Here is a 27,651-nt window from a genome sequence, read left to right on the forward strand (position 1 = left end):
ACCTTCAGACATTATGAATGTCTTCAGCGGGTTCTTTTTCGTATAATATCATACCAAAATCATCTGAAAAGTTGCTAGTCTTAGAATTTAAATGGCAAGCAATTGATAATGGTAAAGTGAACTTGAATAAAATCCATTTCCTTGATTCCTTTAGTTTTTTCCCCAAATCTCTAAGGCAATTGATTCGAGTAGAGAAAAGTGAAGATTTTAATAGTTTCCCCCTCCTCAAACAGCACTTTACAGATGAGGAAATGTATGATTTATTAACATGTAAGGGCATATACCCGTACGAGTACTTTAGCTCCGCCTCAAAGCTAAGTGAGGAAAAATTACCACTTATTGCAGAGTTTTATGATTCACTTCGCGATCGTCAATGCACCACTGCCGATTATGAATTTTCCAAGAGGGTTTGGGCAAAGGGAGGGTGCAAAAATGGGTGGGATTATTGTAAAATGTATCTGGCAAGTGATGTTTTGAAGTTGTTGTATGCTGTATGTAAAAACAGGGACAATATTAATGAAGAATTTGAATTGGATTAGGGGTTTTATTTTCCACTCCTCATCTAGCGATTGATTTAATTTTTAAGAATAGTAATGCTGAAATAGGTCTGATCACTGAAGTGGATCAGCACCTGTTTGTAGACATATTCATGAGGGGAGGGTATGTTTTCCACGGGGATCGTATCCTTGAAACCTACCCGTCTGGACAACGCACCGGTGAAAAGTCGAACACCGTTTTCTTGGATGTGAATTCCCTTTATCCGTAGGAAATGTCTCACTCTTATTTGCCGTATGGGAATTACCAATGACTTGACGATCCTTCTGCTCAAGATTTCCCCAGCATTCAGACTGTTGAGGAGAATGGACCACAAGGATTGTTTTTCGAAATTGACGGTGAGATACCTCTGGAACTTCATGACTCGGTAAAAAGACTTTGTTTTCCCCTGCATTAATAGACCGGTGCCAATGGACTCATTGAATTCCTGCAATTTACGATTAGCACAGAATAAGTGTATGCATTGGACGCCTTCAAAACAAAAGCTTATTGCCGACCTTGAGCTGAAATGGAATACTTTGCGGTGGATGCTGGCTAACGCTTTCAATATCAAAAAGATTCATAGAGCCCTCCAGTCCGACCGTTCGACGATCCGACTCCAGTCCGACGATCATAGACTCCAATATGTTCCTTTTACATATAAAAAAAAGAAATGTAGTATTAAATAAATATTGCCACTGGCAGTGCCATTTTAAAAATTTCGAAAAGTCTCATGTTGGATTTTTATTACAATGTGTGTAAGCGCCAATGGTCTGGGATGGGACAAGTTCAGGTGTATTTTGGAGACACCCATTCCCTCCTATTGAAAGTTAAAACAGATAATCTTTTACACAATTTAGAAAATGGTGAATATATTAGTGTATTTTACAAACTGGGATGAGTCCCTCTATCCGGAGCTGGTAAAACCCCAGGCCCCAAACTAGTTGTTGAAATTAAAATCCGAGATGGGGAGCGACTTGGTATCACATGGTGTCTTTCCCAATCCGAAGGTGTACTGTTTGAAAACGCACAATGAGACTACCAAAAAAGCCTGCTAGGGGGTGCCGTCCTACTATGTAAAGGAACATTTCACCATGAGTGTTTATAGGAACTGTATAGAAAATAATTTAGCTCCAAGAGCGAGTGTCATTGCCATTCGTTCTTTAAAATATTGAAACTATACAGTTCGGGTTGAGCAAAATGCAATGTCCACCATATCGGACAAAGTCCATGTACTCGAGGGCGGCGTGAAGGTACTACCATATGGCCACTACCTGACTTCAGATTGAGTTGAATCCGAAAATTATAGAAAGCAACTCGGCCTGGAGAAAGCCCTATAGTTTTGGGAGGGGGAGGGGTCCGTCTCTGAAGGGGAGGAGGGCCGTTTTTTCCGTCGCAAGCTCAGCACTTCCTTATTTTCTAGTCATTTTTTCCCAGTATTCTTATATTTATAATTTGTTTTTCGTTGCGCAAAGCGGTATATTTCAAATGTTTTTTAAGTGCTTATTGTTAGCCTGCCACGGGGACCTTCCGGCCGCTAGGGCGATGGCCTGGCCACTGCACCTGCCGCTGGCCGCCGCCGGTGTCAGCCACTGCGGGTGCTTCCGTCGACTGGCCACTGCTGGGGGTATCACCCCTACCATGATAAAATGCTTATTTAATGTTCATTGTAAAGATATTCAAGTGCTTTAAAGTATTCAATTGCCATTGTAAATATATTCAAGTGTTTTAAAATGTTCATTGTAAATATATTTAAGTGTTTATTTTAAAATTTTGTAGTGCATTTTTTAATTAAAGAAACCATGTATATTCCATTTCCTTTGAGTATTTATTTAACAGATTGAGGTTAGGCTAGGCTAGTTGCATTTTGACATTGGAGGAATATGTCTCAATTTAAAACACCATTCCGATCATTTCTTTGCGGACCCTCTTTGTCAGGCAAAACCACAATTTTAACAAAAATAATTCAAAATCAAGATGAAATGTTTTTAGAGAATCCAAAAAATATCTGTTATTGCTATAGCATATGGCAAGAATCTTATTACAAAATAAAGAAGATTGATCCAATCATAAAATTCAGACAAGGAATTGACGTGTTTACTAGCATTACGCCAAACTCGTCGTTGGTTATTGACGATTTACATGAATCTATTGAAGAATGGTCGCAGGATATGTTGCAATTCTTCACGATCCGGTCCAATAACGAAAAAATTTCTGCAACTTTCGTACTCCATAATCTTTTTCATCAGAGTAATGCATGAGAACACATGCTTTGAGTTGTACTTGCTATATTATCTATAGAGCTGTTTGCGATTCAAACAATTGAAACCTAAAACGAACAGAAATTACAATAAATAACCGAATCAAACTTAAAACGAGCAAAAATTGACATGAATTGGGCTAAAAACCCCTATGCGTTTCCAAGGCCAGAACATAATTTGTACTTTACTGAAAAAATATAAATGATAGGTTATTTGATATTATTTTTGCTCATTTTTGGTTTAATGGAATTCTTTAATTTTCTTAGAAAAATTTATTTTGTGGAGAACATTTTTTAAATTAATTTTTGTTCCTTTTATTTTGACATAGTCTTTTCAGGGAAAAAGAAAATAATGCTTTAAATACTTTTTAAGACCTTATCGTTTGACCTGCTATTTGTATGCTGGAGAAAAATTTTTCAGTAATTTTTAGCAACATACATCCTTTTAAAAACCTGGACACAAATAGTAGTCTTTAATTTAGTTTCATTCCTCCTCTAGTTGAATTGAAATGGAAAACTTGATACCATTCACAAAACAATCTGTTTACTATCTTTGATAGCTTGGATACACTTACGCTATTTTGATTTGGTTAAATTTTAAGTGCAGAAGTAGCTCCAAAAGTTTAAAAATAATACCCTCAGTCGTTCTTGGAATACTGCTGAGATTTCTTATCAGGAATTAGCATTAAGACAGTGCATTTTGATTTAATCTTAAGGCAACATTTAGTTTTAAACATTGTGGGCAAATGGGAGGGTGGGCGTGGGAGGGGGATTAGTTTCCCTCCAATATTTTTCGACTGTTAAAAAGGGCATCAGCTATTTCTTTTTTCAATCGAATGAGCCCTTTTCGAAGTTTCTACGACAAATCCTTTGATACGAAGTGCCCTGGTCTAAACAAAAAATAATAATACATTGTTCCTTCATCGATCTTTACTATAATTAAATAAAAAAACAAGTTTTTTCAACTGAAAGTAAGGAGCAACATTAAAACTTAGAACAAAAGGAAACTTTTATGGGTACTTGTTAAGAATCCAGTAGTCACGCGAGAATGACCGCAGCGAAAAACACGAGACGCTACTTAAAAAATAGGTTTTCTCTGCCTTGTGAGGTGTTGCTCACTCCGTGACAAAGATTTAAAGTTTTTTGGGGTTGAAGGGCAAAAAAAGGTACCTAGGTTAGGTTACGTATTTGATATGTGCTAGGCTTTATCCCCCCCCCTTAATATGCAAATATATAGCCCAAATTTGCTTCTGAACTATTATATTTTCATCCTATTTTATTTCATTAGAATTAACGAAACTTCACTTCTCGCGTGACTGCTGGATTCTTAACAAGTATTTTGTTATGTATGCGGGGGAGGGTTGCCCCTTCCTCAGTACTTCATTCTTTACGCTAAAGTATTTTTTAGATCTTTTAGGAGCTTATTATTCTAATTAATGAAAAAATCTAAAAATTTCTAAAGCTAATATAATTAATTAACTCATTAATAATCATTAAACAATTTATAATCCATAATATAAATATTCTAATTAATGTTACATAACTCATTCTTAACCCTTTCGCGCCGGGGACCTTGTTTTTGCAAGACCAGAATGATCGAAGACACATTTTCAACTAATCTGATGCTCCTGATCACGAATCTGATGTTTAAAAAGACGTCACTCAACTCAAAGTATGAGATTTTCTACTGTGACATAGATGGCACGTCAGTGACTGCGGTTTTTCGATCTGTGACAGATATGACCCGTCAGCTAGTGAAGCTTTTCAGTCCTTGACATAACTAACCTGTCAGCGCTTACTGCTTACCAAAAAAATATGCAAATATTCAAATATTAATGAAGAAAGCGTTCAAAAGTACAAAAAGTGGATAAGAAAAGAAAAGAAAGTCTTCAAGTTAACCATAATGATTTATTTCACTCGATTTCATGGTACTCCAGGAAACAGTTGGTCTCCTTGCTAATACACAGGGTCAAACTGCAAGCTTGGCAATAAGTAAAAGGCTTCCACTCTATTCCTTCAAGGGAACACATCTCCCACCTTTGTCGTTTCTCTCTAAGACGAGGCCAATGAATGCCAAGGTTTTCAGCCGTATGTCGGCACTCACACTTTCCATCGTCTTTCTACGTTTTGTGTTCGAAACCGTCCTGGGACTCCTGGGAGACCTACCGTTCCTAGATGGCTTCGCAGAAACTGAAAGTACAAGGGCCTGCACAACGTGCCTTTTGAAATCAAGAAGTGCCATCGAGTGGTTCTCGCGGTACGAAACGTAAGCATTGCAGACTGCCATGTCGACGAAGCCGAAGAAAAGACGATGCCACCACTTCATGGATTTATGCTCATGACCGTATATTGCTCTCAGCATATCCGCCTTGTCGACCCCACCCATAAACCGATTGTAGTCCTCAATAATGAGAGGGCACTTTATTAGCATGGTTTTTCAATCTTTCTGCTTTCTGCTAACTTCCCCTCCTTCATTACCGTGGTAGTTCGAAGCCATCATAACTGCACGATTATCGTTCCACCTAAATACTCTCGTGTTTTTCGAGCTGGCCTTGAAGTCAAACTGTCCTCGAAGTAGCATTTTGTCTTCTTTTAGTACCGGGAGGCCTTTTCTATTTCCTCGTATCGTTCCGCACGCATGTATCGTTTCTGTGTAGAGGTACTCCAAAAGTCGCAACGAAGTAAAGAAGTTGTCAAATATAACAATATAGCCTTTCCCTTTGAGGCTAGCTGTCATTTCACAAACCACTCTGCCTCCTAAACCAAATCGCGCAAATGTTTGGTCTGTCTGCGTCGACCTTGCTGCCTTGATATACCTCAAATTGATGGATGAATCCAGTGCTGCTTGCTCTACACCATATTTTATATCCTCTCTTGATAGGCTTTTGAGGATTGTACTGCTTTAATGATGACCTCCCTTTGAAGAGGATCATTAATTCATCGATGCTTTGCTCGCGAGTCCCATGGTTTGCTTTGCTGAACTGCATATTTAGCAGTTCTATTACTTCTCGAAGCTTGTACAGTTTGTCTTGGCAGTCCTTAAGGCGCTTGGTATTATCACTACAATGCAAGAATCTGAGGATTTGCAGGAAACGATTGCGAGGCATTGCTGTAGCAACGAAGGCGACATGAAGATCAGCATCGCACTGCCAGTAAGATCGAATCGATGGAAGCTGATGATAGCCCATGAAAAGTTTGATGGCAATGAACGTCAGGAGCTCTTCTTTTGTCAGCCTCAGGGTTTTCCCATGCTGCGTTGCATATAGGTTTGACTGAAAAACCACAAGGTTAAGGAATTCATCCCCAAGTATATGGACAAAGTAGTCTGAACAGGTCTCGCAATCTTGAAAGAAATCGAGGTTAACTCAAGTTGGCTCCGAGAAGTCACTCACTTGTGTCTTGCATTTCGTTCTATTCCACAGCAAGTTCAATAGCGGTTCATCCGAATCGGATTCACTAGCACCAATATTACAGTCATATAACGACGAAGTCTTCGCATCAGAATCGTATAGAAGATCTCCTACAAGAGGATCAATACTAACTTCGTTGAGAAGACCCTGGTCCTGTAAAGCAGTGACTTCTGAGGGACCTGAATCAAGGATATCTTCAGCCATTTTGAAACTGCTGTCAGGAACACAGGAGCTTGATGTTCCTGCTAAATATACGTCAGAGACGACAACATTAGATATGTCGATGTCAGCGAAATCGTTGATACGCAAGGGTTGCAGCTCTACGTAACTGTTGAGAAAGGAACGATTTTCGAGAGGGTCTTCCACAAATAGCTCAGGACCTCTGTCTGCTTGGTCGTATTGCTCGTCAACATCAGTGTCCCCTCCATTATCTTCTGATATATCCTCGTCAAGGTATGCCAAGATTTGTGAGTCTGTATGGTTCCTTCGTTTTATCATGGCAACCTGAAATAAGAGATTTTATGTCCAGGTTAGTGTATCCAGGCCCAAGAAAGCCTGTAGGATTAACAAGATTAACAAGATTAACATTAACAAGATTAGCAATTAACAAGAAAACCATACTTAACCACTAGTAGCTAAACAGTACCTGCTGATGGGTCATAAATGTCATGGATGAAAAAAACGGCACTCGCTGACGTGACATGTATGTCACGGGTCAGAAATCAGCAGATGCTGACGTGACAAATCTGTCACAGCTGTTTTTTTGCTTTTTGTAGTCCACTGAGAAAACAAAACAATTTGAAATTTACATCAAAATGTTCTACAGACAATGGGAATTCTAACGAGTTATTACACAATCCCTTCCCTCAAGTTACGAGCTCACCATAGGCGAAATAAACAGGGTTATTTGACTATTTCAGTTTTACTGTATGCTCTCCGGCAAGAATGAGTCTGATAGCACCTAGGATGGTCAACCACCATCATGCGACCCACCATCTTGCAGCTTTTGAAACAGCAAATTTAATGATACAAAATTTGACTAGATGTCTTTAGTAGAAAAAAAAAGAAAAATTCCTAAAGTTGCGTGACATAAAGGTCACGTCAGGCGCGAAAGGGATGGAACAAGATGTCAAACTTTAGCGTAAGGATTGAGGTATTGAGGAGGGGGCAACTCCCCTCATATGTATAAAAATTTGTGTTCGTTTTAAATTTTAATGTTACTCCTTAGTTTCAGTTGATTTTTTTTTGAATCTACTGTATAAAGCAATACTATTCTAACTTACCTGATTATCTACAAAATTTATCTTATTATTTAACTATATAATACAACCTTAATTTTAATATTTACTATTAAAAGAAAGGAAAAAGGTGTGTGATCAAAACCATCAAGTTTAGCCCGTTTATTTATTCTTCCTTTCAGATGAAACCTGCATTTGTGCAAACACCAACAATGGCAACGCTGCATTTCTTGATCCATTGTTGACAGAATTCCACAATTGGGTGAAATCAAAGAACACGACTAGAAGTAAATTTAGTGCTGCTTTCCTTCAGGTCATAACAAAAGAACACGAAATCTTGATGCAAAGCCTATCCAGGACTAGAAGTTTTTTGGAATCAAATGCATTTGATGAAAATAAAGGAGATTTACTTTATTTGAAGTTAAGTTTACCGCCACAATTACGCCATAGGCACATAGTGGTTACATTTGTTGGTAAAACGATAAACAATATTTACGAAAAGAAGAAAAAAGACGTGGTGCCAGTAATATATTTCGTTTTTTAATTCGTGGGCATATTCCTCTTTCGAACAAAGAGTTTATGATTAATCTATCACAATTTATATTTTTTTTTAAACTAGAAAGAACAATAATTTGAATCAACTATTTTATTCATCCATGCATCTATTCTATCTATAGACAGAGTAGTAGAAAAAATATATAGGAACAAATTAGTGCTGATCTATGTTGTATGCATATTTTGTTTAACTAATATTCTTTTAATTAAATGTGCTTTCAAGTCACTGGTAAATTTAAACCGATCAGATGTTAATATAATTTTCTGATTGGCTAAAAAATACTCGAAGAACATTTAGCGCTGCTTTCCTAAAAGTTAAACATGAAATCTTGATGTCAAGATTGTCGAGGACTAGAGATTTTATGATATTAAATGAATTTGATGAAAATAAAGAAGATATACTTTATCGAAAGGTTAGTTTTCCGCCAAGGTCACATAACAATCACATTGTCAATAAAACCAAAATTAAGCACTGCTGCATTACCAATATCGTATCCCGTTTGTAATTTTATAAGTTGGGCTCTATTCAGCTTTCTAATGTATTCTTTATGAACAGTCTTCTGTTGCGTATATTTTTGGAGATTTTTTTTCTTAAATTCAAGAATAAGAATATTTGAATCAGCCGTTTTCTATCTATACGATAGAATAGATAGATGAATAGATTCTATTTTTCACTGTAATTTATTTTTTATTTTTCTATGTTATAAATATTTGAATAATTGTTTATAATATATTTAGATTGATTTTCAGTAAAGTCCAAATGATGCAATGGGCTTTAGAAGATATACAAATAGGGAATGGGAAAGGGGTTACTTATAGTCCAAGTAGGGAATATAAGCAGATATTTGCAAATGAAAAAAGGATCTTACTTTTATCTGTGTCTTTCATGGAATGGAAAGAAGCAGAGAATATTGCAATTGAATTATGAACAGTACTGTTTTGGAATTCTTGAAAGACATACATTTGCTGCTTCTGGCAGCATTGCAAAGAAGCAGAATTGTCATTTCTAGCTTTTAGTGACTTTTATCTGGATTTTAGTATGTCTTTATTTCTTAATTAAGTGCACCTTTATCGAACATGGTACTGCAACCCTCTAAATACATTTGATTATTGTTCTCGACAGTATTGCAGCGAGACAGATAGCTCCAATTGACCTTTTCATTTTTGCAGGAGCTGAGGCAGAATCTAACTGCTGAAAAAGCGGATATAGAAGAAGAACTAACAGCTTTTGACACCACCCTAGAAAATACATACCGACGAATAGGCTGTAGTGGATCCTTTGTTGGTATAGTAGATGGCAAATTCTGCCACAATGGTCAATGGATATTTCTATCAGGATCTCGAATTGGAAAGGCGGAGGACATACAGCTGGAAAAATTCAGACTTTCTAAACTTAAGTTGTACGGAGAACTGTGGAACATTAAATCAGCAGGAGGAAGTGTTGCGGTTATCGAAATTCCTCAATCTACGCATAATTTAGAAACTATGATCAAAAATATCAGGGATATTCAGGACATTTCATTTTCTGTTAACATTTCTATCATACTTGATATCCCAGGGGATAAATTTAAGGGAACGATGGAGTATCTTAAAAATGTAGAGGCTATGCCTGGACTGGTCGGAATTAATATAGCACTAAATAATGAAAGTGAAACAGACCTTATCCATGTGAATGAGATAGCGGATATTCGATCACATTTCAAATTTCTGCTTTTCTCTGTGTCAATTGCTTGTACCTCTACTTACAGTACTATCCGAGATTGTGTAATTAGAAATTGTTTGGATGATTTAGATGACTTGATTAATTACTGTTCTTGTTCATACTATAGATCTAGTGGTGATAAATGTCCATCATTTAAGTCTAACTTGTTTTTATCCAAAAATTTGTTGAAAAAAAATATTGATTTCATAATCTTGAAACATATGGATCCAGATGTGAATATTAAAAAACTGAAAACGGAGCTAGGAATACCTGTGGTGTTTCAAGGGATTATGAAGCCTTCACCTGGTTATTTAAAACAGTTCTCTGGTTTTCTTGTTGATGAAGAAGCTTTGGAAAAATCGAATACCTTAAAAGTTATTAAATCGGTTAAGGAGGAGATAAATAAATTGAACTATGTAGACAACTTATTTGTTTGATTTTGTATCTATTCTTTGGATATATTAAAGTTGGATTGACTATCTATTGTAAAGTTTGGTTTGTTTTACGGCTGACTATACCAGTCAATTAGATTTCACTCCTATTAAATTTTTTTTTATCTATATCAGCGTCTGATCTTAATACTTTTAAAATTTTAGTCAAATTTGACGCAAGTTTATAGACGCAAGTTTTTAACGCAAATTTGACGCAAGATTATTTTGAAAACCCGTCTTTGTACGGGTTTTCAGGAAAATAAAATGACGAAGCACTACAAAAATAGAGAAAGAGAGAGAGAAAGAAAGAGAGAGAGAGAGAAAAGGAAAATATCCCCATACAACTATGGAAACTCCATACAACTATGGAGAGAGAGAGAGAGAGAAAAAGAAAAAAGCAAAATATCACCCTACAACTATGACAAGGTAATGTTTTAAAAGTTTTTTCTCTGTTTATTCCATCCACCATCATAGGTCACTTTGACCAAGTATAAAGCTTCTGAATATTGATACAAATACTGTTATTGAGGTTAAAAGTAAGGATGACCATCTACTCGTGCTTAAGATCAATTTCACGCTGAAATTTTGGAAGTGTACCTTCCAGGGAATTATGAACTTGGTAGACCCCAGGATAAGGACTTGAGAGAAACTTTCCAGGAAAGGCTGAATACCAGGTACCTGTTGATTATAGCGACCACACCAATATTTGGACAGCGTGAAGATAGAAAATGATTTTTACTTCACATTTATGCAGAATAATTCTAACACATTTTGCCTGTAGTCCCGCTGTACTTTACCGGTCCCCCCTAATGTGCAAATATGTTATCTCTTCTCGCTAATTGAAAGATTTATTACACGTCAATTTTGCAGGCAAAAGACCTTTTCCATACAATTACGGCTAGGAATAACACCCTCTTGTTCATAACAGATATTTTGTTAATTATAGACAGAAGCAATTGGCTTTGTCGAAATTGATTGATTCTACGCTAAGGCTTAAACAACCGTCTCTAGGCGTGGGACAAAAAAGGCAGCTTTTCAAATAACGTTATTTATTAGTGAAAAGATTAATCTTTTGAATAGATACATTTATCACCGATGGGGGGAGGGGAAATTAGGGGTTTCATGTTAAATAAGAATAATATGAGCTGAAAAGATGAGTATAATCACCGTAATTTGTGTGTATGTGTGTGTGTGTGTGTGGGTAGGGGGTATAGAATGATAGTAATATTCAAAGAGACTTAATTCTTGATATTGAGAATTATCCATTTTTAGTGCGTTGTGGATCTTTCAAAGTCCGAAATAGAAATGATGTGGTATTGCCTTTCTGGTATCTATTTATAGTGCCCTGGACACAACGAAATTGTATGCAGGTTTCTATCTATAGTGCCCCCGGGCAAAACGGCATTGTGTGAGGACTTATATTTGTAGTACCCCTTGGGCACTAGGGCATTGCATGGGGGCTTCTATTTATAGTGCCCTTGGGACAATGGAAGGATAATACAGCGGATTTGGGTGTCTTCCAGAAATTCAAAAGACATCTATAACGGTTCTCTCTATACAAAAATGGATTCGAATTGCGACAAACCAAATGGCGTGTAATATATTGGGGAAATTTTAGGCTAATATTGGTTTTAAGGAAAATCTTAGGATTTTAGGGGAGAAGGAAGGGTTTTCTAATAGTGAAACAAGATTACGTCATCTATATTACACCTAGTAACGGAAATAGGGGCTCTCATGAAAATCTTGGGAGGGCTTTCATGAGAATCTGTTAGTGTTGTCATGGAAATCCTATGAAAATCTGCTAGTGTTGTCATAAAAATCCTATGGGAATTTGCTAGGGCTGTCATGGAAATCCTATGGGAATCTGCTAGGGCTGTCATGGAAATCCTAGGGGAATCTGTTAGGGCTGTCATAGAAATTCTATGGGAATCTGTTAGGACATTTAATTTAAAAAGATTTGACCAATTATATCACAAAACGAGTCAATACCAGCTGATTTTTTACTAAAAGACTTTTGAGATTAACTACCAAAAAAAAAAATACCATTAAAAACATTGTTTGAAAAATATTGCTTTATCTATGAGTCCGAGTTGAACTTCGTTGAAGTATTGATTCTGGGACTGTGCTAATTTTAGTTTTATAACGATGAATTTTACTTCTTTTACTGTAAGTTTTAGTGTAAGTCTTATTTTATTGTGTCTCATTTTACTGTAAGTCTTATTTTATTTATATATTTTTTGCTGAGGACCGCCCTTGGATGTATGACCCAAATGTTTATTTGAGGTTTAAGCAATTTTCACTGTCTTAGAAATCCCCAATTGTTTTAACAGTTGTTTGTTCTATGTTGTTTATTTGTTTTAAATTAAGTATTTCAAAGATAATTACGAGTCATATTACCTACAATTAAGTACAGTAGACTCTACGGTAAATTGCTACGATATTACCTATGGTAGACTACGCCACTCTACGTAAAAGACCGGCAGAAATAAATTTATATATTGATACGAAATAAAAACGACCAGAAATTAAAAAAACGACCATACCAAACATTAACACAACAGGTGCAAAAACCTGAATAGATGAAAAAATAAATCTTAAAAAGAGTCAAATGAAATCGAACATTTAAGTTAAACTTATAGCAAACAAAAATTTCAACAAAAAAGAGTTTGGCTACTGTGTTCTGCTCCCTCCCCTAAATGGAAGAGATTAAGGCATAATGCGTCAATTGTACTTACGAATTACGTTACAATTGAAAACGAATGACGTTATGAGTATTTTCTTTTATATTTACAACATTAAAAATAATAATTAAAATACCAGTGAAGTAAAATCTTGAATTACGGAGCTAATAGACTTAATATAATTATGTGTTAGAAATTCAGTTTATGCTCAATAGTTTTTTCAATCATCTTGATTACTATAGTGATTTATTTTCAATTTTTCATTGGCGTTTTAAAAAAAAATAACACTTTTCAAGATAATATAATTTTCAATAAAACAAAAATGACGCCGCAGGTTTTAGACTTTTGTGGGTAGGGGAGGTGGAAGGGACAACAGCCAAACTTCTGTTGGTAGTAATTTTTGCTCGTTTTTAAGTTTAAATTGAATATTCAGTTTAAATTTACTTGTTTTAAGATTTATTTACTTAACTATATTTGTTAGTGTGATATTTATGTTTGTTAAGATCGTTCGTTCAAATATCTGTTTGTTTTGGGTTTAAGTTATTCTTTGATAGTAATTTCTGGTCGTTTTTCGTTTTAACCGCTAAAGGAATTTATTTAGGCTGGTGTTCAGTTTGATTAGGCTATTTACTTTTTTTTCGGTAAATTCGTATTAAATTAATTTTTCTAGCACTTGTCAGTAAAACTCTTTACAGTGTATAAGCTATAATATTTTCAGTGTGTATAACAGGAAGTAAACTTAAAACCGCCAGGTATAGTATAGAAGTGTAGAAGTCTTAGAAGTCTTATAGTATAGAAGTGTAGAAGTATAATATAGTATAGAAGTCTTAGAAGTGTAAATTTTAGTCCTATGAACTGATTCAAATAACTGACTTCAAATACTTGATGTCCATATAACAAATTTGAATTTCGTCACAATTGTCTACTCTACAGACAAATATCAAGTATTTTGTCCATTGTCTTAAGCGATTTAAACCCGGGTTCATTTTGTTATATTTGTTTAATAGCAAGGTTAACAAAAAGATGAAAATCCACTTTAATGTCTTATCTGCAACAAGAGAAGATAAACAAAAGCTAAGAGTATTTATGTCTCTAGAAGGATTTGTCGTCTCCGAAATTTTTTGGAAGCAGCATTTTAGTGATATAGAAATGTTGAGAAATAGTGTTAAAGCCTTGAAATCAATTTTCTTGGTCATAGTACTTTTGAATAAAAATGGAAGGTCAAAGAGTGAAAGCACTACAACTCAACTTTTTGAAACCACTCCATCTTGGGAGGAAGTCCCTACAAATGAATTTGCTCATTCAGACACAAGTGCTGAAGACAACGAAGGTTAGGACTGTTTTTTATAGAACTTTTATTCCAATTATTAATTTATATATATATATATATATATATATATATATATATATATATATATATATATATATATATATATATATATATATATATATATATATATATATATATATATATATATATATATATATATATAATATATATATATATATATATATATATATATATATATATATATATATATATATATATATATATATATATATATATATATATATATATATATATATATATATATATATATATATATATATATAAATTTAAATATTCCAAATAAACAGTATATGGGGTGGGGTCGGTGGCAAATTAAAAACATTTGTTCAGGCTATACAAAATTAAATTGATCATTCAATTTATTACCATTACTTACCATACATTTTTAAATATATTAAATACCATACATTACCATACGTTAATTATCATACACAATTAATTACCATAAATCCATACCCTAGTGATTAAAGAGAACTGGGGTTTACTTGCAAATACCGACTTTAGTTTTTGAGACAGGTGAGTATTTTGTTTTCTTAGGTAGTGATTGGATCTAACTTTGACCTTGGCCAGGATAAAACGTAGGTATATTTGTTTTCGACATCAGTATATTTGTATCAATCAATTTGGTTCTGCTGCTCCAATGGGCCTTTAATTATTGTCAATAATTTCTGTAGTGTAACCAAAACCAGTGAAAACCAGTTTAAATATATCGTTTTTTGTTCAAATTTTGGGTTTTTGCTAGTAAACTTTGTAACTACTATATATTAAATAAAAAAAAACAAGTTTTTTAAACTGAAAGTAAGGAGCGACATTAAAACTCAAAACGAACAGAAATGATTCCGTATATGAAAGGGGCTGTACCCTCCACAGCACCGCGCTATTTAGACTAAAGTTATACTCATTTTCACAACTTTATTTATAAAAAAAAAACGAAAAATTATCGTAAATATTGAGTCGTTCAGATGGGGACAGCCACTTTCATATAAGGAAGAACTTCTGTTCGTTTTAAGTTTTAATGTCGCTCCTTACTTTCAGTATAAAAAACTTGTTTTTTTTATTTAATTTCTGATCGTTTTTTAGTTAATGCAGCTTTTATTTGCATAGAAGTTTTACTTTTCTTTTGCTAAATGGATGTCTTTATAAATTAACTTACGTAACTAACGTCTATATTCGTATATTTTTCTTCTGACAAAACATACAAAGTTGCAGATTTTTGCAGATATGAGCTTCAAACCTAGGTAATAGGGTTTTCTGATACGCTGAATCTGACGGTGTGATTTTCATTAAAATTCTTTCACTTGTAGGGGATGTTTCCCCCCTCTTTAAAAAATCGGGTAAATTTTCTCAGGCTCGTAGCCTTTGATGAGTAATACTAAACTTAATAAAATTTCCATATTTAGAATCAGCATTATAAACACATTCTTTTAATACATTTATTGACATCAAAATTCCGTTTTTAAAAGTTTCGATTACTATTGAGCCGTAGGCTATTGCTTGTTTTTTTATTGTTTTTTTTATTATGTATATGTTATTACGTATATGAGGGGGTTCTCCCCTTAGTCAATACCACGCTCTTTACGTTAAAAGTTAAAAAAAAATTTGATTCACAAACCCCTGAATCACAAAGGCCGTTTAATTAGAATAGATAGCTCTTTTGAAAGCACTAAAAAAAAACTGTAGCGTAAAGAGCGAGGTATTGAATTGGGGGAGAACCCCCTCACATACGTTATAATTTCTGTTCGTTTTAAGTTCTAATATTCCTTCTTACATTTCAGTTGAAAAAACTTGTTTTTTTTTATTTAATTTTCTGATCGTTTTTTAAATAATGCTTGGAAATCCGGCGCCCCCGTACTATAAATGTCCCTTCACCCCAAGAAAATTCCTCCCCGTACATATGCTCCATTATTATCCCCTCCTCAAGCCCCCCCCCCCCCTCCAGAAAAAATCCTTCCTGAATATGGTTGTATGCTTCCCAATAACCAATAAATAATCCTGGCAAGTCCGGCGCCCCCTTCATGGCAATTTCCCTTCCCCCATGAAAACTTCCTTCATGAACAGATCCTCCAACATAACCACCGACCCACCCATCCCACCCCCAACCCCAAAAAAAACCTCCGGAAAACTTCTGTATACTTCCCAATAACCCAAACCATAGTTTAACATTGGGTAAAGTTCATAACTTTTGGCCCTCCCTCTGGGAACTTCGGGGGATTAAATCATTCTAAAAGACATATTTATCATATTATCAACCATTTTGAACAAAATGGCTATCTCAAAATTTTTTTGAAGTGGCTTTTGGAAAAAAATAAGCGGGTTAGGGGTCTTAGTTGCCTTCCATTTTTTTGCCACTTAAAAACGGCACTAGAACTTTTAATTTCCGTTCCAATGATCCCACCCACGATATTCTAGGACCAGTGGGTCGATACGATCACCCCTGGGAAAAAAAAACAAACAAACAAACAAACAAATAAACACGCACCCGTGATCTTTCTTCTGGCAAAAAATGTAAAATTCCACATTTTTGTAGATAGGAGCTTGAAACCTCTACAGTAGGGCTCTCTGATATGCTGAATATGATGGTGTGATTTTCATTAAGGTTCTATTACTTTTAGAGGGTCCTTCCTCCTTTTTTTGAAAATAAGCCAAATTTTCTCAGGCATGTAACTTTTGATGGGTAGCACTAAACTTGATCAAAGTTATATAATTAAAATCAGCATTAAAATTTGATTCTTTTGATGTATCTATTGGTATTAAAAATCCGTTTTCTAGAGTTTCGGTTACCATTGAGCCGGGTCGCTCCTTACTTACAGTTCGTTACCACGAACTGTTTGAAAATGTAAAGCCTACCAATCACTTCCACTATTAAAAAGGGCACTAGGTCTTTCGATTTCAAATCGAGTGAGCCCTTTTTGACTTTCTACGACAACACTTTCTATAAACACCTTGTATGCCCCCAGGGCATAAATTACAAACATTACCCTAAGGGCTGGGAGGGGGGTTGTCATCCTCAAAGACCTAATTTCCAGAACTTTCAACTAATTAAAAAAAAATGGCTATCTAAAAATTTTGATGGGATGTGTTTGGGGAAATGCTGGGTGTGAGAGGAGCGTTAGTTGCTCTCCAATCACTTTCAACTATTAAAAAAGGCACCAGCTCTTTCCATTTCCTGTCAAATGAGCCCTTTTGAAGTTTCTACGACAACGCTTTCAGTAAAAACTTTATATGTCCCAAGGGTATAACTTTCAACCCTTGCCCTGAGGGCAGGGGGGTCGTAATCTTCAAAGACGTAATTTAAAGAACTTTTTTCTACGTTGAACAAAATGAACTATCTGAAAATTTTGATTGGAATATTTGGGGGAATGGTGGGCGTCAGAGGGGGGTTAGTTACCCTCCAATCACTTTCGACAATGAAAAAGGGCACTAGACCTCTCAATTTCCAATTGAATGTGCCCCTTTTGAAGTTTTTACGACAACGCTATCAATAAAAACCTTATATGCTCCCAGGGGATAACTTACAACCTTTGCCCTGAGGGCTGTGGGGGGGTTGTCATCCTTAAAGACCTAACTTCCAAAACTTTCAACTACGTTGAATAAAATGGGTATCTAAAAATTTTAATTGAATGTGTTTGGGGAAAGGTGGGCATGAGAGGGGAGGGGGTTAGTTGCCCTCAAATCACTTTCAACTATTGAAAAGGGTATTAGCCCTTTGAATTTCCAATCGAATGAACCCCATTTTCAAGTTTCTACAACAAAATATTTAATAAAACCTTATATGCCCACAGGGCATAACTTATAACCCTTGCCCTGAAGACTGTGTGGGGAGTGTCATGCTCAAAGGTATAATTTCCGAAATTTTCAACGGCCTGGAACAAAATGACTATCTCAAAATTTGGATTGGATGTATTTGGGGAAATGGTGGGCGTGGAAGGGGTATTAGCTGCCTTCCAATCATTTTGACTATTAAAAAGGGCACTAGCCATTTCAATTTCCAATCGAATGAGCCTTTTTTGAAGTTTGTACGACAACACTTTCTATAAAAACCTTATATGCCCCCAGGGCATAACTTACAACCCTTGCCCTGAGGGCTGTGGGGGGGTGGTCATCCTCAAAGACCTAATTTCCAGAACTTTCAACTTCGTTGAACAAAATGGCTGTCTCAAAATTTTGATTGGATGTGTTTGGGGAAACAGTGGGCGTGGGAGGGGCGTTACTTGCCCTCCAATCACTTTCCACTATTAAAAAGGGAACTAGCCCTTTGATTTTCAAATCGAATGAGCCTTTTTAAAAGTTTCTACGACATTGTTTTCTATAAAAAACCTTATATGCCCCCAGGGCATAACTTACAACCCTTGCCGTGAGGGCTGTGGGGGAGTTTGCTCCTCAAAACATAATTTATATCAACTACGCTGAACAAAATGGCTATCCCAAAATTTTGATTGGATGTGATTCGGGAAATGGTGGGCGTGGAAGGGGTGTTAGTTGCCTTTCAATCACTTTCGACTATTAAAAAGGGCACAAGCCACTCCAATTTCCAATTGAATGGGCCCTTTTCAAAGTTTCTACGAAAATTTCTTCGATACGAAGTGCCCTGGTCTAAAGGAAAAAAATAATAAATAGTACATTGTGCCAACATCGTTCTTATATACCCCGAGTGCATAACTTAAAACCCTTGCCCTGACTAGGGGGAAGGGAGCATGAAACCTGAAAAGACAAAGGTAGACTAGAAAAGCGAAAAGACAGGACAACTTTTCAATGTCTCTGACAGGTACCAAAAATTAGCTTTATTAGGTTGGAAATACTTACTTTCAGCTTCAAATTGCGCCGACGCTAGACTGTGGGCTGGTGGCTCAGACATTGCAGCTTGCATGCGGAGGGCTGTGGCATTGCATTGGATAGATTGAGCTGGTACAATGATCAAAGACTTTGTGGCATGACTGGGGCTCAAAGGGGGAGCCTCGTGTCCGTATAGTGTGTCCGTATATACTCTCACCTTGCTAATGAAGCAAAGATGGGGCGGCATTACTCCTGCTTTGTTTTGGAATTGACGAAGGAGCTAATATCCTTCGTCAATTCTGGACACGTTCGTCGTTGTCCAGAAACCCTCTTCAGCTTAATACATTGATATCTTAAGCTTTTCAAAATAGGCTATTAATCATCTAGGGGGCGAACAAAAATAAATCTGGTATGCGCCCTGGAAAAACCCACCCAGAACCGATGGTTTTTTTCATTTTCTTAACCGTGCTCCCTCTCTTGCTTTATATACAGCTATCTTAGGGTTTAAAAAATGCTATTATTCATCTAAAGAGCGGATAAATAGGTCCCTCCCCTCTTTTCAAGAAAGCAAAAAGTAAAATTTGAAAGGAAAAAGTTAGGCTTAGAAATCAAACGTTTTTATTATACAACTTGTGAGAAATACACCCGACAATCAGTAGCCTGTAGCCTTAGCATAGAAATAAATGTTTCTGTTTTACTATTTAGAAAAAAATGATTTAATACGCGCCTTGCGAGACATAAACCTAACAATAAGTAGTTTGTAGCCTTAGGATGGAAATCAACGTTCCTATTTTTACCATTTAGAAAAAAAAACATATGATTTAAATACATGCCTAGAGATGCAGAGCATTTAAAGGAAAAAGAGCTAAGGTGTATTTAAAGCTTTAAAAAACTAGCATTATTCGTCTAGGGCCTGGATAAAATACCTTTCTCAAGTGCAAGTGATTTAGACCATCTAGCTAAACTAGAATTAGCGATGAATAATTTTTTATTATTCACCCGCATGCTCCTGTTAGCGTCCCTCCTTACACACAATTTCCAGCCCTAAAATATGACTAATCATATAAAAAATGATCACTCCCATAAAATCTATTATCTGACAATTTTGCAGAGAATAATCGAGAAAATGGCTTCCTCGGACGTTTTCAAGAAAACCAAACCGTAGAAGAAATAATAATTATGTTGAAAATAGATGACCCCCTCGTAAGGTATAATTGACAGCAAATGTAACCCTTTCGGAGGGAAATTAATTGTTTATAAAGCTTCCCTTTCTACATTGAACATATTCACAACAAATGTCTGTGTTCAGACAAGAGGGGACCCGAGACATTGGATTTTATTCCTTGGTTTCAATGCATAAGGGAAAAAAGACACTTTTTCGAATAACGCCATATATAAGCGAGAAAAGAATAACCTCTATTTATTGAAAGAATTAATTGTTTTCAAATGAATGGAGGGTGTTGGTTCTTAACACGGTAAATAGGGGGTATTTTCTGCTTTAAATCGAGCAAAAACAATGTGTGTGAACGTTTTTTTTGGGGGGGGGGGTATAGGAAATACTAAAGAGAAAGTGACTTACTTCTTGGTACGAAGGTGAATTATCCATTATTTTAGATACTTGTATTGTCTTCAACAGGTCATATGGGACTGATGAGGAATTTTCCTTCCCTTGAGTATTTATAGCGTTGCCAGGACACACAGGTATCTTCGGAGGGAGCATCTGCACTCCTGGAAACCCCTCTAAGGTTTTTATTAGAAAAGCATCGTGGGGAATCTAGCACCTGGAAGGGATGCTTAGACACGATTTTCCTATAAAATGGGTGTCTAGATATCTATAGGGGGGGAAACACCTGGGAATTTTGCCTAGAAACAGGGCTCCGTTTAAAGTCCAATGCTAATTTTCCTATGGCTGTCGTTGCGTCGGATGGCTGTTGTAGAAATCTCATGGAAAAGGTATATTGATGCCGTTACGTCAGAGGTCATGTTGCAGAAATTTCGTGGAAAAGGGATATGGATGCCGTGACGTCAGAAGGCATGTTGCAGAAACTCGGGAGGGAATGTTGCAGAAACTGGACCCCCCCCCCAACTACTTCGAGCCTCTGCAATAGGACACGATGAGCTTGGGGTATCAATTTGAAGGGTTGAGGGAATGTTAGGAGTAGGGTCTAGTAGACTTCAAACTTGAACCTGGAGGGAGGGGATAGGGCGGAAAGCATTTTCTTAATTAGCCAAAAACTGGTTCCATTAAAAGCTCCTATTTTATTTATAATCTGTTTAAGGTTAAGTAGCAAAGTGAATCTGAAGACACTGTTGTGTTGCCGGGTGATCAAAGAGCGTAACTGCAATATCCGGGGAACACCTTTGGGAACAATTTGAAACTTTCAAGATATTTTTTGTTGTAGGGGGGGTTAATAAGCCCAGCTTCCCTAAACAGCATATCTGCATTATCTCGGGAACAGCCTTGGATATCACGATTAAAACTCTAGGGGGTGCTGAGGGACCAAGTTGGAGTCATAATTTTGATCTTGGGTTGGTTGAGGTAGCCTGAAACCGACTTAATTGTTTGTGTAAAACAAAATAGCCCCTTATCACAGAAGTTAAAGCAGAGACGGTTCAGCAATATTCTTCCGTAATGCTCTCAATTTTCCATAATTATGATATGATGAAGCTTTAGTTTATTAGTAGCATAATGGTTGTAGCAGTATACAACTATATTTGCAACCTAGTGAAGAGCGAACCCCGTCCCATAGCAACCAAAAGTTTAAAAGTGTGTTATGAAAAGAAAAATGTGTAGTGAAAGAAAATTGCCTTTCGTAGTGGATTCAGGAACGAAAATCATTATTTCGATAAATTTTAAGCTAATAGTAGAATGTTAATGTGAAAACAGATTTGTACGAATTTCGAAAAGAGCCTGAAACTCCTCGAAAATGACGCTGGAAAAGTGCACTATTGAAATTACCATGGTCGAAAATCCGTGTACTGTGTGTTGTCAGCAGGGGCCTTATATATGAAGGGAGGGGGACGCCCCTTCCCCAATGTTTTCAGCCAGTCGGCAGAAACTCAAGTCGGTAAAATAGTGACTCAAAGTGCCAGTATTTTACTGAGTCAAATTTTTCTTGTTCATGCAAAGGAATTCATGACATAAAACCAATTAAAGAAGGTCAGTCTCAATTGGTAAAGAACAAAATAATGAAGTGGTTTTTATGGTAGTTTTACCCAAATCAATCGGTAAAAATGACCAGTCAGTTGGTAAAATCTGTCGCTCTCCCCCTCCAAAAAAGTTTGGCTTTTGACACCTATTTTCAGTAGTGCACCAAGCCCACGGTAAATAATTAGGCTACTGCTACTTCTTAGTCCCAGGTTGTTGTCTCTGGGTCATCATAGAGTAACTCTTCCACAGTTGCCATTAATTTCATATTTTCAATTTATTTTCTTCAGCTTTCACCTCACCCTGCTATGATAACTCAACCTCAAAAAACAAAAAAAAAGAGTTAAAATAGCAAAAACGTAAAAACTAATAACCTGGGATATTTTACACCATACATTCTGCCAGGGGCGAATCACCAGCATTTTTGTTTGGGGGGGGGGGGCAAGAGGGGTCCATATCCGGATAGTCAAGGGGCACAGGATATATAACAATATGTTTCTATTCATTATTTTGGGGGGGCACTCGCCCCCCCAGCCCCCCCCCCCACCGAAAAAAAGACACCCCTGCATTCTGCCTAAAAATTTAAACATAGGTAGAAATCTCTTCTTAGATTATTTTTATTTTGTCATACTTTCTCTTTTGTAGCTCAATTCTGCATGTGGGATAATTTTTCTGCGGGGGAGAATTTTCTACGGTGAGAGTTTTCCAGGGAGAGTGTCCCTGGGGGCAAATTTTCCGGGGGAACACGCCTAGCTTTAATCATTTGTATTTATTTTAAATAACAATGCTTTCAGTTTAAATATTTTGGGAGAAATAAAGAAAACAAAACGTTTGCAATCGCCAACTAGCTGTATTTTTGGAATCAAAATGACATTAGTTAAGTACTAATTAAACTCTAAATTAAAGAGACGGTTCTGAGGGGGGGGGGAGAGATTCTAATATACAAAATATTCTTTTGATTTTGAATTTTAATGTCGCTCTTTACTTTCCATTGGCAAATTTTAATTTGGCATTGTTAATGTTACGCTTGCGCAGGACCGTTCGGAATGGAGGCGAAGACTTTTTTTTACTTTGACTTTATTCAATATAAACAGACAAATAAAACGTAACTCCAGGGACTGATCAATGATCCCTAGGGCCTAAATATAGTCCCTGGAGAACTCGAATATTCATACAAATACTATCACTAATTATTGACAAACAAAAAATTAAATTTAGAATTTAGGGTCCTACGACCCTAAATACTGACAAAGATTCTCAAAATGCTGAGATGTTTCCATGGAATTAGAACTAGGTGTCCTGTAAATTAAAGCAATCAAAATTTCAACATCATACTTTTTTTTTATTAACAACAAAAGACTCAAACCGACCTTCAACCCAGACACCTAAAGTATCTTCTACAGTTACAGAAATATCATCCCGCACGTAAATTCCTAATCCACCTTTCCGCATCTGCGTTCTATTTTATTTTTATAATAAAAAAAATAGCCTCCTAGTGAATACAAACTTAAAGGGGAAATTTCACTCAAGAAAGTCTCATTTAGTGATATTACATTGATACAAAGATTACTTTCATTAACTGTGGTAAGTAGTGTATCAAACGCAGTTTCAAGGCCCTGACAATTATACGTGGCTATGATAAAATCACTCGATGATTTAATTTGCCTCAGATAGCAGGGATCGACATACTTAGAAACCGGAATATTCAGGTCTGAACTCACTATTTAATTCCCACCATCAGATTCACAAAGGCAACAAAGAGTCAAATCACGTTCACAAAGAGTCACATCTCTCTCTACACTGGACCACCAGTAGGAGCCTTAAGTCAAGTAAGTCATTGTTAAAATCCCTTTTTACTTACCCTTCATTACCATCCAAAAGTCGGGTTATATCTACAATCTAATTGGGTTTATAATTGAGTCGTGCAATTAGATCTATAATCGCCACTGTAATAATAGAAATTTGTCATGAAAAATTTTCAAGTACTGGGACTCATTAACTTTGCATATGTCAAAATATTTATAAATACTTATTACATAAGTGAAAGCTACAGTCAAAACAACCAGAACCATTCAGAAAGAACGGTTACGAAACCGATGTAAATAAAATAATTCACGACTCTACATTTTGGCCAAAAATTTGTATGGCTTTCAGTTACTAATAAACGAAAAGTCGTTCCAAAAGACACAATATAATCATAAAAGCATTAATCTAAGAGGTAAACCAACAAAATAAAATGATTTAGATAAATCAAGCTTAAATAAAACAATAAATGTCGTTGTAACAAAATGTGTTTCTCGCAGTCTGTGATATAAGAAAACACAACATTTTTAAATGCAGCGATTAGGGCAGCAATTAGAATATAACTCCCTTTTGAGGGATTTAATAATTATATTAAACTAGTGATTTCATTGACGTATACAGGGGGTGGGGTGATTCTAGGATCAAGTCTCCAGAAACACTAAATGATTTCGTAGACCACACTGCTTTCATGTTGACGGAATTTAATGAATGAAAATATAGAGGAAAAAACAGATGTTATCTGTTTTTTTCCAATGTTTTTTTTAATTATACTTGTTTTTTCTCTCTATTTTGTCACTTATTAAATTCCAGATATACTAATTTTTTGTGGTTTCTGTCCACTTCTTATACAAATTGTCAAAAAGAATTTTGTTGCCCTTCTTTCCCATCAGCCGAATTTATTCCACTTAACCCGTGAATGACCCCTAGCCTTTTTAGGAGTTGGAACAAAATAATAAATCTTTGGAAATTTTATAACTCAACAAAGCCATTTTTAGTGCTGCACGTCTTCAGTGATTCAAAATCTAAAGGAATATTTTTAACTCTTTACGTTGGAAGGCCCAATCTCTTTATTATTCAAAGAAATTTTCAGTGCAGGAAGGATATCCGATAAACGTGGCAGGCTATTAATTACTTCCTTATACCTTTTTCTCGGCCTTTTTCTGTTCCTCCAGGTCTCGCAGTTAATGGTCTGGATTTTGAGGATTAACTGTCTGTTCGAAATTACATAAATAAAAACATTTATTTAAATTGAAAGTAAGGAGCAACATTAAAACTAAAAACAAACAGAATTTATTGCGTATATTAATAGTTTCCCCTCCTCTTTACCTTTCTCTTTACACTAAAGCTGTTAGCATTTTCAAAAAAGCTTCCTATTCTAATTAAACGGCCCTGTGTTTAAGGGACCGTTCTTAAAAAATTGGGACAAACAATTAAATTTCATCACGAAGAGCAAGTTTTTGTGGTGGGGGCAACCCTTCATAAACAGAAAGATGTATTCCAGTTTTGATTGTTCATACAGTTCTACACTTTATGTTAAAAAAACTTTTTTTTATTTGATCTCTATTCGTTTTTCAAAAAACGCAGGTAAATCTGGCTCAGCCTCCATGAAATATACCCCCCCCCTTAACGGGAAAATCCTCCTTGAAAATTTCTACTACACCCCCTTTCCCTTCAAGTTTCCTTCAGATAGTTCCACCCTCGCTGAAAATACCCCCTGCATGTAAAATTCCTTGTGGACAATTAAGCCGGAAAAATTATCCTTAGCACACTTTCATTTGAAAAAGACTTTAATTTCTAACCGGCTTCTTGATCACTCCGGAAACGGCACCTTCCATAGAAATGCCTCCTTCCGGGAAAAAAATCAAACAAACAAACACGCATCCGTGATCTGCCTTCTGGAAAAAATAGCAAAATTCAACATTTTTGTACATAAAAGTTTGAAACTTGTACGGTTTTCAGATACGCTGAATCTGATGCTTTAATTTTCATCAAGAATACTTGAATTTTAGGTGTTTTTTTCCCCTATTTCAAAAATCTGGCAAATTTTCTCGGGCCGCAACTTTTGACAGGTAACACCAAACTTGATGGATCTTACATATTTAGAATCAGCATAATAATCTGATTCTTTTGATGTATTTCCTGATATCAAAGGTTTTTTATAGTTTTGGTTACTATTGAGCCGAGTCATACCTTACTTAAAGTTAATTACCACAAACTGTTTGAAATGTTTACTTCATATTTTGCCGATATTGGAAGAACTATTGCTTCTGATGTGAAAATAATCAGGATTTCAGTAGTTTGGAAGGTTTTTCATCGTCTGGTCGTGATTGCATTCTTAATAACACAGTCAAGTTCAATATTCCTTCTATTATTTCTCCTTAACGAAAACTATAAGTATAACTTTAAAAAACAGGATTTTCTCCAGTTCTCTCATTCGAACAAGAGTCCTTAATTTATGTAGAGGTAGACCACGGATTGATCCAGGTAAATATTGACCTAAATTTGTTTTTAGTAAAAGTTTTGAAAAGGCTATGCTTTCTCGTCTACTTTGTTATCTAGACGCAAAATATTTTTCCATGATTTTCAGCTCGGTTTCAAAATTAAGCATTTTATTTGAGCATGCATGTTTAAAGTATTTACAACATCAATTCGAGAAGCTTTTCCGGGTGTCTTATTTCTTCGTTATTCGGCCATTTATGTGTCAACGAGAGTGGTCCAGGGGGGGGGGGGCTCTTTGGAATAAAGCTAGTCGTGGGAAAGGGCTCGTTCCCAGGCCGGGTCGAACAACCAATAGCTGGAACTTCCGTTCCAGGAAAGTTATACTCTTGGTACACTTCTAAAGGCAGTCCATCTTTCGCCTTCGTCGTAGTTAGTTGTTCTTGTGCTACCTTATTTTCTCTGTGTATATTCTCACGTTATTTAATAAAGACCATGTACCAGCGTTTATCGTCTACCTTTGGAATTTACGTAAACCATTACATCTGCCAATATAAAAGGCATACAAATAAAAAACTAAACAGAGGTTTACAGAGTGGTGGCAAGCGGTTAAAACTAGTGGAGCATATATCACTAGGGGAAAACCTCCAAGTGACATTTGAGTGACCGTTATAAGTACTTACGACATCTTACGCTAAATACTGGCAACATATTGAAGAGCTATTTCGCCCGCTACCAAAATTGCTTGTGATATTGAGCCGCAAATACTGCAAAAGACTGATTAATAAGACATCGAAACGTTACGAGCTATTGAACTTTCTTCTATTCAAAGAGCCTTCTTGCAAAACACTTTCTTTTAAATGAACATTTTGAAATAGGCTGTTACACAATTCCTAATATGGATTTCCTCGCGATAGCTTCTATCTGCTAATTCAAATTTCTACAACTGAGAGTCTCCGGTTGTCTTCTACCTTCACTTAGCGATTCTACGTTTGGTGGGTTTTTTTACCTGATTTTATACAGTCCACGTGTGATCTATATTTGACAGTTTCCAACCAATGTTTAACATTTTGAATTCGATAATTGAAAATGAATTCTCAATTGTGACTCCATTTGATGCTAGTGATTTAATTTAAACCAACTGCAATTGGATTTGGGACAGACTATCTTTCATAAGTGATTTAACACGACTAAACAACCCAGTACATTTTATTAGACCCTTGTCGTTAAAGGTGAAGTTTATTGCCCAAAATCTAGCGTCCGTAATTAAAAAAAATGGTGTTTAAAACCAATATTTAAATTTTTAGAGTAATTGCTTTTTCAAATTTT

General features: G+C 35.9%; 2 protein-coding genes across 3 annotated transcripts in view; one reads left to right on the forward strand and one right to left on the reverse strand.

Annotated features, from left to right (window-relative positions):
* Positions 1 to 27,651, reverse strand: part of LOC148952624 (major facilitator superfamily domain-containing protein 6-A-like) — a 747,865-nt gene that overhangs the window by 303,398 nt on the left and 416,816 nt on the right. The gene's annotated exons all lie outside the window — the stretch shown is intronic.
* On the forward strand, positions 8,330 to 10,174 carry LOC148952626 (uncharacterized). The gene is made up of 2 exons (XM_089088645.1): positions 8,330 to 8,410; positions 9,141 to 10,174. The coding sequence occupies exons 1-2, from the start codon at positions 8,330 to 8,332 to the stop codon at positions 10,134 to 10,136; spliced, it is 1,077 nt and encodes a 358-aa protein (XP_088944771.1). The 3' UTR covers positions 10,137 to 10,174.

This window comes from Artemia sp. Qi Xiang Cuo, chromosome 5 (genome assembly GCF_049724085.1).
Source record: "Artemia sp. Qi Xiang Cuo chromosome 5, ASM4972408v1, whole genome shotgun sequence".
Lineage (NCBI taxonomy): Eukaryota > Metazoa > Arthropoda > Branchiopoda > Anostraca > Artemiidae > Artemia > Artemia sp. Qi Xiang Cuo.